This window comes from Semicossyphus pulcher, unplaced genomic scaffold, assembly GCF_022749685.1.
Source record: "Semicossyphus pulcher isolate SPU_LCO1_2020_fin unplaced genomic scaffold, fSemPul1.0.p SCAF_2, whole genome shotgun sequence".
Lineage (NCBI taxonomy): Eukaryota > Metazoa > Chordata > Actinopteri > Labriformes > Labridae > Semicossyphus > Semicossyphus pulcher.
In genome coordinates, this window is record NW_027211693.1 from 27,627,186 (window position 1) to 27,645,573 (window position 18,388).

Here is an 18,388-nt window from a genome sequence, read left to right on the forward strand (position 1 = left end):
TCCCGAGCTCCCTCAGTCGGCATGTTCTTGGGGAAGACACTGAACCCTACATTGCTCCCGTAGGCATAGCCATCAGTGTGTGAATGTGATGACTGGTTGTCAGTTGGGCACTTTATTTAGCAGCCTCTGCCATCAGCACCTGAATGGGTGTCTAAAAGGGTGACATGTAGTTTAAATTGCTTCGAGGTCTGAAGACTAGAAAACTTAAACACTTTTCAAGCACGGTCCATTTACAGGCATGAAAAATAACTTTATAGAAATGTAGTCGCTGAATATTTTGTTTGCTTTTGAAGGTCATTTCAGTCTTCAGTTTCATAGCCAGCTGAAACAGAAATTACAAGATATAAATCATTCAAGCAACAATTTTATGGATGAAAATTTGACAAGTACTGTGTTTAACATTTCTGAAAAAAAAAAAAACGAATATAAATTTGGTTTGGAGGATTGTTCCTTTGAACTGGTGAACCAAATTTACATTTAAGCGCCATCATATGTTTCAAATCAAACTTGTTATGAGCAAGGACTCCATCACTCACAGACTAAACTCTGAGCTTCAAGGCAGCGTGACACACAGTGTGCACTCTCAGGATTTGAAGCCTAAAGCTGCTGTGAGGAACTTTAGGTTTGTGTTGATTTTGGCGCCCCCTGTGGACAAAGCCGCACCTCTTAACTCTTTGCTGATTTTGCCCTTTACAAACGTAAGTGGTGGTTTTTTACAACAAATGTCATCCTGCTTTCTTTAACACTCACATGTATCACTCACTTTAAATTTTTGCCCTGGAAAATCTAAACAAATGCAGCGTGCAGTTAATCGCTTCATCTGACACCTACCCCCCCGCCAGCGGTTTCAGGCATTAAAAATAACTCTAGAAATAATCAATCTTGTCACTGATGGTCTGGTTTGCTTTTGTAGGTCACATAGAGTAACCAGAATTAATTTCAGTCTGTTTCATTCGACATTTTGGGAAACAACAGAAGCTCTTGCTTATTCGTCAGATCAAAAGATTTGGCGATTACTTTTTCTTCTAACCTCCCTAAATAAAAATCAAACTATAAGTTTCTGAAATGTTAATCAACAAGTTAAAAATATTGGCCTCCTCTTTTATTCCTGAATCGATCCTGAATAGATTATATAAATTGTTCGTCAAAGTACAGTCGAGTGATTGTACGAGGCTGTTTTTCCCCAAATTGTTCCGTACCCTCCAGCGCAGCCAAGCATGACCATGTGACTGACAGAGGGAGACGATTGACCTCAAATAACTTGAACCTCATTATTTACACTTCACTCCCCTCATCTTCTCTCTCCGTCTTCCCGGCACTGTATGAAGTCCCTCACACCACATTCCTCCGCTAATAAGGACTTTCTAGATTACACTTCTTCCTTCACTCTCCAAACACGGCTTCAAAACGCAGATGAGAGCAATTTGCTGTCTGAGAGTCTTTAGATTTGGACATCCTTCAAAGAATATTATACGAGTTGTGATGGTAATAATGTCTTTATGTATTCTCCAGAAGCCTTTCCATTAAATTAAAAAGAAGGAAAGAAAATTAAAGTCTTGTTGGCCAAGTTAAATGTCTTTTATTTATCATTCCAAAAATTTGGGAATGATCAACGCAGGACTGATACGCGTTCGCCATACACATTTATGATACATCGATTCAACATGATACAAAAAAGAAACTGTACAAACATCTGAATGGGACATGATCAAACCTTACTCGAACTAGTAGATATATAAAAAGGGGAAACTCCATGTAACATATTTTACAGTTTGTTTTCAGAAACTGCGTCTTGACAGCTTCTTCTCACACACGTCTTTATTCCATGGGTTGCTCCTGCCCGTCTTTGAATTCACTAACTCTGGCCTGGAACAAAATAAAAGAATACAGTCAGAAGTTGAGCTGTAACAGCGTGAGGAGTGATTTACCTTTCAGCATGGTGCTTATACACTGAGCCAAGCAGAGAATATGAGGTTCTTCCTGTATCACACATGAAAATAATTTCCTCCCATGTGAGGAAATTATGGTTGCTTGCTTTTCTAAGTCAGGAGATATGCGACCCTTCAGTAAGGCAGAAGGTGCTAACAGCTGACAAAGGAGCATGACAGATGACACTCACTGCTCACTGCTCGAGCTTTCCGCCCTTCTACTGTTGGTGAGTCAACAGAAAATGTGAGCTTGTGAATTTTCTGTCAAATTTGGGTTTGAATGCGTTCCACTTGAACCTTATTCAATGAACATAAATGGAACACTGAGACTAACTTGTTCACACATGTTCTGATTTAACACCAAACCTCATTTTAGAATAATCATCCTCTAGGCATTCGCAAATGGCAAAGCTTATAAAAGAACTGTGAGGCAAAAATGCTCTTATAAGGCTTCATTTTAAGGGTTACAACCAGTTTCTAAATGCTTTCTTAGCAGGTGGCTTAAACACAACCTTAAGTATATCAGCTCAATGTTGGTCTGGCGTAGTATGTAATAAGTCCTATTTAATGAACAGGACGAGGACATGCTTTTATGTAAATCACCACATGCTTTCTACATGTCGTCAGCCACATCTGTAGAAGATTCCAGACTTCCACACCTAACCTTGTGGGAGCTAAGAATGTTTTAGTTTGTGGTGTCACTGGTCCTTCAGTCTCTCCATGCGTCTTCATGAGGCCAAATTACAACAATTGTTTCTTAACAGTTCTACACTGGAAAACATACTGGAGCACTTTTATTACTGAAACACTTTAAATAAATGAAAACTGTTGATTTCCAGGTGGTCATATTGACTCAATATTTGTCCAGAGATAAAACACTAAAGAATGGTAATACTTATGATATAAAAATGGCAAAAACCACATTGGACTACATTACTTGAAGATTTTTTGGGGGGGGGGATTTTAATACAAAATACTTAAAATACTCCCCACCGTTAACAGCATTTCGTTTCAATAATGTTGTATTTTCTTTTGTTTGTTGTCTCGTCTACTAAACGCTGATCTGGTGCACTGCATGCGTAGGTAGATAGTGCAGAGGGAAAGTGGCTGTCTGACGACTTCCAAGTGGAAGTGGTGACAAAAAAACATAATACAGCGTACACTTAAACTGGGTGTTTTTTTTATATGTAGGACTCTTTTAAGTGGCTAAAGTATGTGGTACTCTTGGCCCTGTCTGCAGCAGTGCTTAGCTTAGGCTGTGCTGACTGTTAACTACTGTAAGTGGTACACTCACCACTGACAAGTACCTCATACAACCCCACTTCAAAAGAACTGATCTATCCCTTTAAAATAGAGGCATGGGGTACATACATGGTAAACTACATACACAATTTAAAGCTCCTGTCAGCAGCAAGTGGATTTTAAAAGTTGATGATTTTAACTGAAGGAAAAGCTAAGACAGAGATCAATATTGAACCACTACTGGCCAATTTTTGAGATGAGTGAAACAAGCCGTCACACATGCTTACCTGAAAGGTGTTGAGAACATGTTGACAAACATCATTGAGCTCATTCAGGCCCCTTCGCAGCGGCTCTGTGGCGGGAAGTCCCCCTGAAACAGACATGTACCTCTGTAGTTACACTTCAGAGTTATTAGTTTCCATTCTGCTCCCAAAACGGCCGACTAGGCCAACGATGAACACACTTTTTTTTTCATTCACTGATGCACATTATCAAGTAATGAAAGCCAGAGTTACTAGAGACCAAGTAAGAGCGCAATGCTGTTCAGAATTCTGATCCGTTTAAATCAAACGTCTCGCGTACATTTAATTTATATCATGGGATCATTTTCTCTCACTCACTAATCAAAACAAATGACATCTGCAAATCACACATGAGCGTGCAATGCCCCAAAGGACAGTAAATTTTATCTTCATTTATAAACAACATTGAACCGCCACGAATACACATTCAAGTTTAAGCTCTAGTATGCAATTTGCTTTGTGCTAAGAGAAAGCTAAGCTGAAATCTTTCCCAGAATATTTTGTCCTCAGCCTTGGAGAGATGTGACATTTCTCATAGTTAAAAAACTGAGAAGAGTTGTTACTGTGGTCATGGCACAAATACAAACTACAAACAAATACAGCTGACTATCTGAGAACACGATGGTTTTTCATACTGCCTCAAAGGTAATTGTGACTTGCTGAAATAAATCTACAACAAAAACCTTCAGGCGTTCCAAAATGTAGTTTAAACAACAAAAGACAAGTTGTTTTCGCCGTCTTTGATGTGATGGAGCTGCAGTTGTAGGACGGCAAGTTGTGCAGAGCTGATGACATTATTTTTATGTGACTTGGCAAGGGGTCAGAGTTCTCCGTGAACACAACAAGAGAGGATGCATGTGCAAGTGGGTCACTTAAAGTCACCAGCTTTACTTGTTTGGCTTAGTGGGCAAATTGAATGCACCAGACTTCCATCAACATGTTTACTCTGAAATGTAGCCCAAATATATTTACTCTCTATCTGTCCACTGCATGAACGCATGAATAAATGAACCTGGAATGCAAGAAGAAAAAAAAGATGAACTGATGGGAGTTAAAGGGCATCTCTCACCTCGTGTCTGAATGCGAAAGTTGATCTTGCTCTCAGAAGGATGGGTGATGGTGTAGCCACAAAACTCCACATCCACACTGAGGAAAAACATTTGAGATTATCATCAATGTTTTGCTTAAAATGGGTGGAGATGTTTTAGTATTATTAAAATGTTTCCAATCTCAACTCATCACAGCGGACATTGAGCGACTAAGAAGAAAAACACTGAACTGAATTAACTTAGGACTTAGAGGCCTTATTGCACATGGTCATTAAAATAGTAAGAATAATGTCATTAATAAAAAGAAAAACATAACACTGACGTCTTCATAATCATATATCTGAGGGAGTTGCCCAGCGTATGATCTTCATCATGCAGCACAAATGTCACACAGCCTTCATCAGCACCATCAGCCTGGACCTAAAACACAATACAAGAACTGATTAAGACATCGCACATGCAATCTACTCTTCACAGAGACTTTCCCTCCCTTACTAAAGATAAGTAAATGAGCGTATGAGTGTGTGTGTGTGTGTGTGTGTGTGTGTGTACGGTGTTGCATATTGAACAGCACTGAGGTTAATCGGTTCTGTTTCATGATGCTGCCTCCCAGTGGACAAACCCCGAGTCAGGTTTGTACAGTAGCTTTTGAACAAAGCAACTTAAAAGTCGGTAAAGTGAATATCGTTTTAGGTACCCTAGCTTTACATAAAACCACGTATAATAAGTCTATGACTGAAGCTGCAATAAAGACAACACCTTTTCATGAAGACTGGGTTTCACTATAAGTTAATATTTTGTTAGCTTCTGCAGCTAAGTTACCCACGTGAGGAGTTAAGAAACTGTCGAAATGTTGCCATTTCCTTCTTTAGTTGAATATTTTCCTAACAAATAGACGTTATCAATGGCATAGCTATACAGCTCTATACCGTATAAAAACGCAAAGCATTTTGATACTAACCATTTCCAGCACTGGTTTCTTTTCGCCTTCCCCGGCCATGCTTCACATTCCGCTTCTGTCATTCAGAAGTGGAATGGAGGATTTTTTCTTGAGTCATGCCTGACAGGCGAGGAGGATCAGCCCTTTGCCCTGTCAAAAAAAATAAAGCCTGTTTGACAATAATTAATACTTCAGGCTCTGACTTTCAGTGCTGGACATTTCTGATCGCTATAGTACTCGCAGCATTTTCTTTTAGTTACAAAACACTATGTTGGTTGTATGTTCAATGGTGTAACAGAATAACTATTTGGCAGATAGACCAGTTATGAGGTCCAGTCTAGCATCTGAATGATTTCCATAAACTTACTGACTGACACGCTTCAGTTGCTCTATTTTTTTTTATTAAAAACCTTCTAATAATAGTCTATGGAGTCTTCAGCATCCCTTTCAACGTCACTTTAATTGCCTGTAAGACTATCACAGGGGCGAAACAAACCCTGTGTTAGATCCGTCGCCATATCATGACGTAGGTATGAAAACATGTGACGATAACACTGCATAACAGGAAGTTTAAAAAATGTAGTTCAATAATAACATAACACAAGAGTAACGTATGCCAGGGAATGTTATATAAACTACATTACCTAGCAGGAAAGTGAATTCCCTTCCGGTCTGTATGATATGCAAAGCAGAAGTCACTCGAAAAGGATTAGCTAGCTTGCTAGCAGAGGGAATCTATTTAGATGTTGGAATTTGTGCCAAATGAGCTACTTTGAACAGCGCTGACACATCGAGGTATTTGAAAAGTAATTATTTATCATTGTAAATTGTGTTACCTTTGTATCTATAGATGATAGACGTTATTGCGATAAAATGTTAGCGTTAACGTTATCCATCGTTGTTGTGAACATTGGTTAATAACAATATTAGCCAACCTAGCTAGCCTGTTGTTTTACAGCCATCGTTAATCTGGCTTTCTTTTCATGTCTCGTGACAACTGGATCATGAGGTCAATTTACTGATTAGCTTAGGAGCTACTATGCTTACACTTTGTCCAAGTACTAGTTAAAGACATTTAAACACACAGTTTCCTCTGGTTCATGTCGCCCTGAGTGTAACGCCTCTCTCAAATGTTTCTTCAGAATCATTCTCTGTCAAGCAGTTTCCTCTTTCCCCCAGCCCATTGTGCTTGTGTCTTGCTCTGGCAGTAACATCTCGCTGTTTTTGTTCGTGTGTTCTCAGCGAGTAAAAGAGCTGAAACCTCTGCCGTTGCTATGGCAATTCTGTTTGCTGTGGTGGCTCGTGGAACCACCATCCTGGCGAAGCATGCATGGTGTGGCGGCAACTTTCTGGAAGTGACTGAACAGATATTAGCCAAAATCCCATCAGAAAATAACAAATTGACCTACAGCCACGGCAGGTAAGACTTGCACACACACACACACACACACACACACACACACACACACACACACACACACAAACAGAATCATGCTATAACTACATGAACCTCCAAGTTCAGGAAAGTTAACTTTCTACTAATATAAACAATTGAGGATGTGTTGGCATACAAAAATAACTAAACAAATGCCTAAACTTGTATAAACTTGTCATCAAATAAAGGCAGGAAATTGAAATGTGTTCAAATGCATATGTGTGATTCAGAAAAATTACCACCTTAAATGCATGTTGGTGAGATCTTCTGATTTCCAATTACATCTCCCAAATGAGGTGACATAATTTTAGCCATAATAGAAATCAGTTTAGGTCAAGTTTACTTGAAAAATACAGCTTCAACAGCTACTTGAGTTAGGCAATTTATTTAGGCAGATAGGAATTGATCCAATAAACACCCTCTATACCTCTACTTGATACTACTTTCAGTAGGGTCTTTTTCATGTACGTTCACACAGTTGTGAAACCTTCGAGAGGATTTTTAAGCGGACACTGCAACCATAAAACTGTAACCATAAACCGTAAATGGTGTCACATGCCACAAAGGCACAAACATCTTGGCAGTATAGAAGTGAGAGGAGAATACCAGTGTTATTTAAAGTTACAGCCCATTTACTACTTTCTACTTTTAGTTAATGTTTCCTTAGACATTTACAGTGCATGTAGTGTGCTCTATAAACCTGTTTGCTTTCAACTGTATATTTGTTATTACAACATTTTTTTTCTTTTTCTTTTTAAGCTATCTCTTTCATTACATCTGCCATGACAGAATCATATACCTGTGTATTACTGATGATGTAAGTAAACAAATTGCTACAATATATTTTATTGATTTGTGTTGAAGGTTGAGTGATAGACATTTAAGGTACCTTTTGATAACTTTTATATTTCACTTTTTTTTGTACTAAAGGACTTTGAGAGGTCTCGTGCATTCAGCTTCCTCAGTGAAGTCAAGAAACGCTTCCAGACAACGTACGGGTCCCGAGCACAAACAGCCCTGCCTTACGCCATGAACAGTGAGTTCTCCTCCACACTGGCAGCTCAGATGGTGAGTATGATAAGAGCCCGAGCATACTAAGCAGATTTGCATTTAAGGGCTCTGTGACTTTTTTTTTAACCTATTTATAAAATGTAACACATATACACACACACGTTATCACACTATACACTTAAAATCGGTATTTTCATTTCCCTTTTCCCCCCAATCTTTCTCGTTTTTCATGTCTTTTTGTAGAAACACCACTCAGACCCTCGAGGATCTGATCGTGTTACTGAGACTCAGATGCAAGTGGATGACCTGAAGGGCATTATGGTCCGCAACATAGGTGAGCTCGTCATAAGTTTCCACGTTTCTCTTTTTGATGTGAAGATATTAACGCAAATAAATATCAATGTGATCAGAAATGTAGTGGAATTAAATGAATGCAGCGTGTTGGGGTTCCATCAGTGACCTTTTCATTACGTTGTGCCAATGAAGCTGTGGTATTTGTTGGCTGTAAATGTAACATAAACTTCAAAAAAAAACTGGAGGATAGCTGTCTTTAATGCCATGTGGGAATCTTGTTCTGTATGTCCTTTTTGCATCTCAGAAGGTCACTTTCACTCTCTTTGTGTCTTGACAGACTTGGTTGCTCAGAGAGGAGAGAAGCTGGAGTTACTGATTGACAAGACAGAAAATCTAGTTGATTCGGTGAGATCATTCAACCATTCACTCTGCTTGTTATTTGATGCTTGGTATTTAGCAGTATAGAAATGTATAATTAACAGTAATCTGGCAAGCTACTGATTTATCTCTACCTCCGTTTAGTCTGTCACATTTAAGACCACAAGTCGTAACCTGGCACGAGCCATGTGTATGAAGAACCTCAAGCTGACTTTCCTCATTGTGCTGGTGTGCCTGGTAAGTATGGATGAAAATGGTAATTGGTGAAGTGTTGGTAAATAGGAGGATGCCTTGTAATTGTTCTTTAGCTAATTTTGTGAGCCATTACTTTGGCTGTATCTGTGATTAGATTATGCCCTTTGTCGCAAAGACTGCTTTTCTTTGTTTAAAATCACTTCGCCACTAATGCTTTGAGTTTCAGCTATGAAGAGGAACATCAGTCCTGTGAAACTCCAGTAGTTTACTTGACATATTATAACATATTGCTGCATAAATCTTTCCTAAAAGGCCTCTTCAGCATCGTTAGACATTGACTGAAGGAATTTCTTGTGTGTGTTAAAACGATGTGCCTCACTGTGTGATTTTCTAACAGTGCTGCAGTAAGTGAACTTTGTTTCTGTGCTCTTTCCAGGTGGTCCTTTACATTATCGTCTCAGCTGCTTGTGGAGGCCTCAGCTGGCCCTCTTGTGTCAAGTAATAAGAGCAGAGTGGGGATAAAAGAGTTAAAGGATTAATGGAAGAGGGGGAGAAGCGCATGTATAACTGCTTGCCAATGGATCCAAAAGGAAACACAACTTTTTTTCCAGCTTCTACATCCCCAGAAGACACATGCTGCTCCTCCTCCTGCCTCCCTCCTAGCCCCTTCTTTCATAGTGTGCACAATGACTTGCCTTCTGAAAAGGGAGCCCCACCTCATACCCATACTAATGGACAGCAGCCATGTGGCCTAAAACTGATGTGGAACAATAAACCTGTCTAAATTAGTCTGGTACATTCATCCTGTCTCATGCACTTAGCGGCCTGATGTATCAGTTTGTGATACTGTCCTATCTATGTAATTGATCCATTAAGTCTGATACCTGGAATTAACCACAAAGAGGTCAAAGAGTGATTTGTTGGTCTTGCTTTTGATTTGATGTCAACTGAGACACATGGGATCTGTAAGTTTGGAAGCGTTGGCCGTGTGTTACAGATTCATCAAGAATGACTTACCATGCAGTTTCTGGGTTCTGATATTTAACAAACTAATGATTTACTAAGCTGATGCAGTATACAGTATGTGTTGATGGTGTCTTATGAATGAGATAGGCCCTTTTTGCTCAGAAACAGAAATGATCATTATGTTTTATCACCAAGCACAGAGGTATATAAAAATGGATGTTGTAAAATACCAGATATGATCATACAAATAAATGTTGTAAATCTGATTGATATTACTGATTCAAAAGATGTAATGGTCCTTTAAATGAAGCCTGATTATTAAGAAATGATCTCTCTCCCGCCTGTTGACTTGTGAGGAGGAGGCAGTCTTTCACCTTTTTCCTCTTCTGCGATGTGTGACACGTCTGCCAAGTGTGCTCATATGTTCTTTCTGTTAACACCATGCACTTTTTACAATGTACATACATTTGCTTCCTGGCATCATAAGAATTACAATCATGTAATTATTTAATTATTGTACATTAAGATTTGAAATAATAAAATCTGATAGTATGAAATGGTTGGTCTCTCAAATGGAAAGCAAGCTGCAAGGGGATTCCAACTCACCACATTGTGTCAAAGTTCATGCAAACACTTCTGCATCACTGAAGCAGGACAATATGAGCTGACCTCCGGAATGACCAGTCAGTTTTGTCTTGTGTTTTTTTGCCCACCGTGGGAAATTGGTTTGTTCAGGTTGTCCTGAATAAGAAAAAAGGCCAGAAGAAACTAATAGTGCTGGGAGTTTCGGCTCATTGAAGGGAGTTGGATCTTATGGCTCCGTTCGGCTCTCGGAAGGGAACGGAGCCATACTATCTGAGTTAAAAGAGTGGTAGGACTCGCGAATGTGCCTGAAATATATTCTCCCGTGTCAACACGCACATTTAAAATTCCGCACTTTAAAAATTTTAAAGGAAACAGCAGAATAATGTAGGAACAATTAATCAACATCATTGATTTGCCAAGAATTTTTTATACAACTCTGTATGATTACAGAGATGTCAACAAAAAAGCAACAAACTTGGCGGAGGGTAATGATGTTGCTCACTGTGTTGTGGTGACATGTTACTGCTGCTTGTGACCTAGTATAGCAGAGTTGCAGTTCAAAAACGCTGCCTTTGGTAATCCGGCATAAAGGGGAGTGGATCTAGGGCAGGCAGTGAAATTTGGGCACAACTATAAAAAGAACGGCTCTCACCTACGACTCGGTTCCAATGACTGTATATAAAGATGGACGACATGTCTCCATCTGCTCTCATTGTATGAAATTGACACCAAAATAGCGGCCATGATAGGCGCTGGCATCTTGCGATGGTGACCTCATTTGGAGCCAGAGTTGCGCAGTAGAGATTGGTGGGTGGAGCGGCCGTAGCCACTTCCGCTAACCAAAACACAAACTTAAAGTACCAAAAAAACCTGACAAATATCCTGCACGCCGGCGTATTTAACAGAAGAACAGCTTCTTTGTCTTGGTCTGAAGCAGACGTTCACAGGTATGGGAACTTCAATGACTGTAGTGATTGTTTTAGTTACATTTCCTCTCAACTATCCTCGTCTACGCTGCTAATCCGGAACAGATCACCTTCAGGAGCCCGATTTGTCAGCAGAGCTGTCAATCATCCTTTTTATAGCATCAAATTACTAATTAAAAATTAACTTGTCAGAAGAATGAACACTTGGATTTAAATCAGCATAAGAATTAACTCTAATGACAGAAACCATGTTTGAGAAAAATATATTTGGCATGTATTTTTATATTTATTTTATAGACTCATGTCCCATCTGATAACATGGTGGAGGCGGGCTTTATGACCCATACTGCAGCCAGTCAGCAGGGGGCGCTCGAAATGTTTTGGCTTCACTTTTAGGGAACTGTCATGTCGTCCATGCTCGGTTCCCGTCGTTCGCACCAAAGAGCCGTTCACAAGAATCGGATCGTTCGCGAACGTCACAACACCAGGTGAAACTAATTGCTCATTAGTACTTTCTCAGACCCGTGCTCCCGCCGGCGCTCGCTCCCGTGACAGGTACAAGCTATCAATCCAACTTGTGCTGACCTTTTTGATATTAAATTTAACCGTGTGCTTCTTATTAACGACTTTATGTCGTAACTGTTGGGCAGGTGGTGTGGATGTTTTCTGTCACCTCACTTATACTTATATATTTTAAACTTGAATTAACAGAAAGTTCCAGCTAAACGGCTGTCAACTGAAATTAACGTTTACGCCTAGCACTGCTGTCCGTTTGCCGAATAGCTAGTTTGCATTAGCTCAACAAGTTGATTTGTTTTATGTCCACCACTGTTGGTTTCGTATTTGTTTTTCATCCTTTAAAATAAATGTTTACAACCAAACCCTAATCATAATAATAATAATAATAATAATAGTTAAGTAACTTCACTGTGTTTTAACTGTACAATTTTTCACTATCTCATAGTAGTATGTTAGCTTATTCTTCAATCTCTTCAAGCGGTTCAGAGGTCCGCGTCTTAAACCATTTAGCTGCATACTATGTTTACTCCTGATCTAATTATAGAGCTAACTGGCTAGAGGAGGCCTCACACTGGGATAATCTGTCAATCAGGTGCAAGGGGCCTGCCATTTGTTTTCATCACAAAGGTTATACCAATGACCTCGTGTGTTAGAGGAGCCAGGGAGGAATGAGGTCCTGTAAATACATGAAGCAGGGCTGATTCATGTTATTTTGGCTTTAGGTATTCAGTACCTCTGACTATAGTGACTGGATAAATACTGTTCTCTAATGTTACTATAGAATATAGTTGAATATCTGCCATAGTATTTCAGGATGGGATTTAAGGTTCATTCTTTGTCTTGGAAAAAGTCTTTTGGTCTAAAAAAAAAACAGTTAAAACAACTTTATACTGAGATTGTTTGTTGTTGTCATCCTCAATCTGGTAATGCCCGTTAATGTAGTTTTTGTGATGCAGTGTAAGCATCACAAATGAGGTGAGGTGAACTGAAGGGAAAGCTAGCAATTTCACATTTGCACAGAGACGTATGCTTCAGTCTCTATCGTTTTTCACAAGATGGCATTGGCCTGCTGCTTTGTCTTGAAAGCCTTTTCATTTGTGTCTTGCTGGGACAAACTGTTAAATATTCTGTCTGTTGAAAGACAGTGCCCTGCTATTCGTCTAACTAGGCCTGTTGGTGTGGTTTTCTTCCCTTGTGCTTTACAGAGGACAGCGTTGTCCCTGTGGTATGCTGGGTGGGATCCCCCCCAGCTTGACCTGCTGCCCTGCTGCAGTGTGGGGCAGCTCTGTGCCAGGGCTTTTGATGACTGTCCCTGCTACTCATAACTGCTCATTAGATGATACTGATATGTCCAGCCACCACACAGGCAAGGAAAGGCCATTTGAGGATTTCAACACTGTGCCTGAGGGGCTAAAGAAATAGAGAAGCATTGTTCTGTTGATACCACTTTCAGTTTTAAATAATGGACTCAATATGAAGGCTGTGTCTTGGATTTTTTTCTAAAGATCAATCGAGTATTACGTATGGCCTCATCAGTAATTAATATCATTGTTTATACTTCCAGAGTGTAAACAGTGCAAGTTGCAACGTGAATCGCTGTGGTCTTAATCTTGAACTGCAGGCTCAAAGCTGCTTTTCTAAATTCTGCTAAAAATGGACATATGTGTTCCTGCATGTTGACATGTTTTGACTGCATAACTATATCCAGTAAATAAGATTTTACAGGATTCAAGACTAATTTTTAGACCTCTGAGGATATAATAAGCCTCTGTGGCATGATTTACATCTTGTCTCTAGTTAAGTTTAGACTTTACTTCCCAGGGTCAGGGGCCTTGTATAGATTAAGCAGAAATAGCATGTGACTTAGGGGTCTTAGACTCTGGTGTCACACCACTACTGTAGAGTCAGGATCAGGTGTCAGTTTGTTGTTTGCTTTTTGTAGTAAATATGAGGCCATGTCATCAGACAGTAACACTGCAACTGTGGAGAAGTTATCATCTACCACCAACATTGTAACGTATTTTGCCGTCTAAGAGTAAGTGAGTTTTTCTGTTAATTCTGTTTCAGGTGTACACTTTAAAATTGAGAGTGCAACATTCTCCTGCACGTAGGCCTCCTGCCACCCTGCTCCCCTTTTCACTTATCCCTTACTAAAAAACCGCCTGATCCATTCCCTCATAAAAGAGGGACTTTGGCTGCTAAGCAACAGTGAATGCCAACTCAGCCTGGCAGGCCATGGCCACTCCCCCGCACAGGGCTCGGCACGGATAAGGTAACATGTTGCTTTCTATCTCACTTGCTCCCTCTGCAAACTTTGCAGTGGAGATCAACACTGGGTACTGTCCTTAGCTGGACTTTGATATGCCTGCACTTGGAGGCAGTGTGCAGCCAAGTCACTCATGGTGTCTGATACAATGGCCGGTTGGAGAGATTGCTGATCCACTGCTGCAGTCGGCCTGCTGGACTTAGTCACGTTACCTCGGGGAGGGGAGGAAAAAACAGAACGCAGGCTGCACATGGGACACCCTCAGTCAGGCTGTGATGTTACTGATGTCTGGCTGACTCTTAACTCTGGGAGGGAGGAGTTGTTGGACGGTGGCCATGACTGGCTGAAGAAGGCTTGCACACCTCTGCCTGCCCAGTTGGCTGGATTTAGCTGTTGAAGGAGAGCAGTAATGGGATTCTCTCTTAGAGGGTTAAATGAGCTAACTGCACATGCAAAAACATAGTGATCTCTGACTTGATACAGTGGGCAACACAGCTGACTGTGGTGGCATTTTCGTCCTCACCATTACCACTGAATGGAGTATTATTGAATCGTTTGTTCAGATTATAGTTGATTGTTTTATAAGTGAAAGGTAAGTGTTATTGACTTGTGTAAACATGTATATGTTCTGCTGTGATCTTTCTTTTATGATGGTTTATTGTCTTGTGGCTTGGTTTTTATGGTTATAGTATTACAAAAGCATTGTCGGATCATGGTTTGTTTTAGGTGCAGTTGTACTTTACATAACAATATAATGCCCTGTCACATTTAAACCAGCAAAATCACTGTTCTGCATTGTGTTTTGTGTGGGCGGTGGCTCTGTAGGAGTAGTTCTTATCAAGGTTCAATGTGCACAGTATTTAGCTAAGGCAGGTTATTTAATTTGATTGCTCAGATTGTGTGCAGTAAGGTGTGTTGTTTCTATGGCTGTTTAACAAAAGTCAGATACAGATTATTACCATTTTAATAGCTGTATTTTTTTACATTTCAGTCTTGCTAAATTTAATTAGATTATCATTAGATTGAGTAATTTTAAAGTCCAATGCTCTGTAAGTCAGCAAAACTCTGAGCTCTGTTTTTTTAACCAACCTGTTTACTACATTTTGTTGCGTGTATCTTGGGGAGAGTCACTCAGCCTCGCTGATCCTGCCCCTCCCTCCTCAACTAGCCTCTGTCTTATTAAACTTATATGTAGCATGCTACATACAGTTTTCTCCTAACAATCAGGAGATATATTTGGGTGGTCACAACTGGGGCAGATGAAACAGTACAATGTTAACTTTTTGAGACTTTAGTATACACTGGTCATTTTTCATCCCAAGTTTACCTCAGGTGTTCAATTTTCTTATAAGCACAACAATGTCGGCATACGGCAACATTTTCAGGCTGTTGGTGACTTGATATGCTACTCCCTGGTGGATACCACAATGCTGCTTTTGTTGTAGTAGTGGATGGCAAGTTTAGCAGTCCAGTCAGCTTCAATGAATAGAACACAACAAAGTTACGACTGCTGTACTTCTCACCATGGCTCATATTTGTGGGTCCTTTCTCACATTATTATTTTACCATATTTAAAAAATATGGTAAAAGTAGCCTTTTTAATCTTTGTGCCTTGAAATGTCATCTTAAGAAGAGTATAGACAACTGTGAGATGATTACGACAGACTTGCATTATAGTGTTCACAAAACATGATCCTGATGACTTTTGCATTTTTCATTGAACTATGTCATGAATAAGTCATAAGTATCCAGCTACTGTTACAGCTACAATGGCCAATGGCTAAAACTGGCTAATACTTACTATTTACTTCCCTAGCCACGAGTCTGTGCTCATTTTGAAAGGTCACAATTACCATTCTGAGAAATTACAAAGTTGTTAATATGTTTGACCTTGTAATTCTCTTTACAGATGTCAGTGCCCGTTAAACAAACTGGATGCTAACTGAATGTGGGACAACTAGGCAAAATACCACGAGAACTCCAAAATGTCTAATAAGACATTCAACATGTCCACTGACCAAGTTGAGTGCACTTTTCCTTTGGCCCACAGAGACCTGCTAGTGGACCTCTCCCCTGAGAGTCATTACAGCATCTTGTCACTGTCACCGTCACCTGACTCAAACAGCAGTAATTTCAACTTGAGTGACAGAGACGCCGATAGCTCCCCTGACATCAACATGCTGGAGAGCTGCCTTAGCGATGGTCCCACTATGGATAACCCCTATGACACCACCGTACCACAAGCTAAGGCATTCTGCACAAATCTGAACCAAACTTTTGTTGCCACCCCCGTCAATGGCAGTGTGACTTTCTGGAATGAAAACTTGAGTCGAATGAGTAACCTTGAGATGGGTTTAGAGACGTACAAGAACACAGTGGATGGAAGTGATAGAACTGTGATGTCTCCAGACTCTGCTGGGAGGGAAAGCCAACTGGGTTCATGTGAGACTTCCCGTAGAGGATCCACAGAGAATGACTGCTGCTCCCTTAGTTCTGGTGAAATGGTGATAAGGAGCAACAGTTTCTGTCTAGAGGACCAATCTCTCTCAATACTCTCTTCCCTGGATGAGTCATCAATCTCTCAAGTTGCCGGCCATTCAACATTGCCCGCTGAATCTAACCTGCTGTCAACCACTCTGCCAGATGTTTGCGAAAAATTCACAGAAAGTGTTGTAAAGGACACAGGACACCCGTGTCTTGGTATGACTTTCACTCAGGCAGAGCTCCCTGCTGAGGAAAATGATATTTCAACATCCAACTCTACTATTGCCCTGCCAGGTGAAAATGAAGGAGGGTTTTTTATGACCTTTGTCTGTGAAACATCTCCTTCAGTTTGTAAAAAAGAGGCTCAGCTTCCAGGTGCTGAAGCAGAGATGCTTCTTATACCTGGAGCATTTACACCTGGACATGGCAAGGCCTGTGTGTCCACTCTTTCAGCTATGCCAGACATTGATAAGGACATTCAAACTTCTACTCCAGTACAAACCATTGGGAATAAGATACCTAGCCTCCCTTCGTTTTCAGAGTCTCCCTGCACTGGAAAAGCAGTCACCCCGGGCCTCCACCCTCTGAAACGGCAGAAAATCTCTGGAACTCCTAAACAACCTTTGGTTGCAGGACTGAATTCAGCCAACAAAGTCAAGATAAGGGAAATAAGGAAGTTTCCCAAGTCAGACTTCAGCAACATAAAATCAAAAGTTGTAACAAGAAATGTGCATCAAATGTCAATACCAGGTAATGCATCACAGCAGCAACAATCCCAAGTAAATGTGAACAGTAAACCCAACGAGTCTCATAGAGGAGCAGCTATCAGGATCAGTCCTGCCAAGGGAAGAAGTAGAACTGCAGTTGTCTCTACCACTGCCAAATTGGCCCATGATGCTGTACGACAAGTTAATACAAGGTCTGCTAATTTGGGCGCGGCAGTGATACAGTTAAGTGGGCATTGTGCTGTGGATGGACGGGGCAAGAGCAGAGCATCACCATCTTACAACCTCCCATCTACAAAAACACTTCCTCCAGCAGTCGAATGCAGTGATGCCTGCTCTGAACATGCAGCTTCAAGCCAATTGGCAGACACTACAGCAGAGCATGTTGGCAACCAGACATTCTGCTTCTCATCCTTGGAAAAATCCCCAGACAGAAGTGGCCAAACAGTTCCCAAACCAACTCCAAAGAAAGGCGTCTTGAAAAAAATTGAGGTCAGGTCGGGCTCAGCAATAGGTCAGGGCAATCCTCCTGGCCTCAAGACACGGCCTCGTTGCTCATCAGAGAGTTCATCATTGGCATCTTGGCCATCTAGGGAAAAAAGAACAACTCAACTTAGATTCTCAACTAGCTTAACCATTCCCAAAGCTGACAACCACCCCGGCCACACCAAAACTAGGAACCTGAACTGCTCTTCCCAGAATAAACGAGTCGTACAAGCTGAGGCCACAAGCAGAGCTGCTGAAAACTCTACAAGAGAGGTTAAGAAGATCAGCCTGGTGGTGAGTTTGGTCTTACATGTGAACAATTACAAGCTCAGCATCTTAAAAAAATACTTATTTTCAAGTAGTATTCATGTTCTTTCACTTTTTCCGTAAGCCACATTACATCCAATTACTATTACTTTCATGGAGATGGAAAAATTGAGTGAGAAATGGTTCATTTTGCAGGTGGAGTCCAGCAAATCGCCAGGAGCTTCATTGGATGATAGTAAAAACAGATTTCGAGGAAGGCCATCTCCTAGACAATCAAGAGGAGCACCACTCTCCCAACCTCCAGCTGCCAGTCCAAGACCATCAGTACTGTCAACCAGGCAGAAGCAGGGAACTCTGGGCAGGGATGAATGCAAGACCTCCAAAGCTGTA

General features: G+C 40.6%; 2 protein-coding genes across 3 annotated transcripts; one reads left to right on the top strand and one right to left on the bottom strand.

Annotated features, from left to right (window-relative positions):
- Positions 1-1,554: 1,554 nt before the first annotated feature.
- Positions 1,555-5,591, bottom strand: polr1d (RNA polymerase I and III subunit D). The gene is made up of 5 exons (XM_069670461.1): positions 5,483-5,591; positions 4,844-4,941; positions 4,542-4,618; positions 3,458-3,540; positions 1,555-1,866 (listed from the first exon to the last, which is right to left on the bottom strand). Exons 1-5 carry the CDS (start codon positions 5,519-5,521, stop codon positions 1,819-1,821), a joined length of 345 nt encoding a protein of 114 aa, XP_069526562.1. The 5' UTR covers positions 5,522-5,591; the 3' UTR covers positions 1,555-1,818.
- A 577-nt stretch (positions 5,592-6,168) lies between these two features.
- Positions 6,169-10,004, top strand: sybl1 (synaptobrevin-like 1). 2 transcript variants are annotated; one of them, XM_069670033.1, is made up of 8 exons: positions 6,169-6,267; positions 6,704-6,881; positions 7,656-7,713; positions 7,827-7,964; positions 8,151-8,241; positions 8,539-8,606; positions 8,724-8,816; positions 9,211-10,004. In XM_069670033.1, exons 2-8 carry the CDS (start codon positions 6,736-6,738, stop codon positions 9,274-9,276), a joined length of 660 nt encoding a protein of 219 aa, XP_069526134.1. In that variant the 5' UTR covers positions 6,169-6,267; positions 6,704-6,735; the 3' UTR covers positions 9,277-10,004. The 2 variants fall into 2 exon arrangements, with proteins under 2 accessions (XP_069526134.1, XP_069526133.1); XM_069670032.1 differs by having other exon boundaries at positions 6,169-6,256.
- The last annotated feature ends 8,384 nt before the right edge of the window (positions 10,005-18,388 follow it).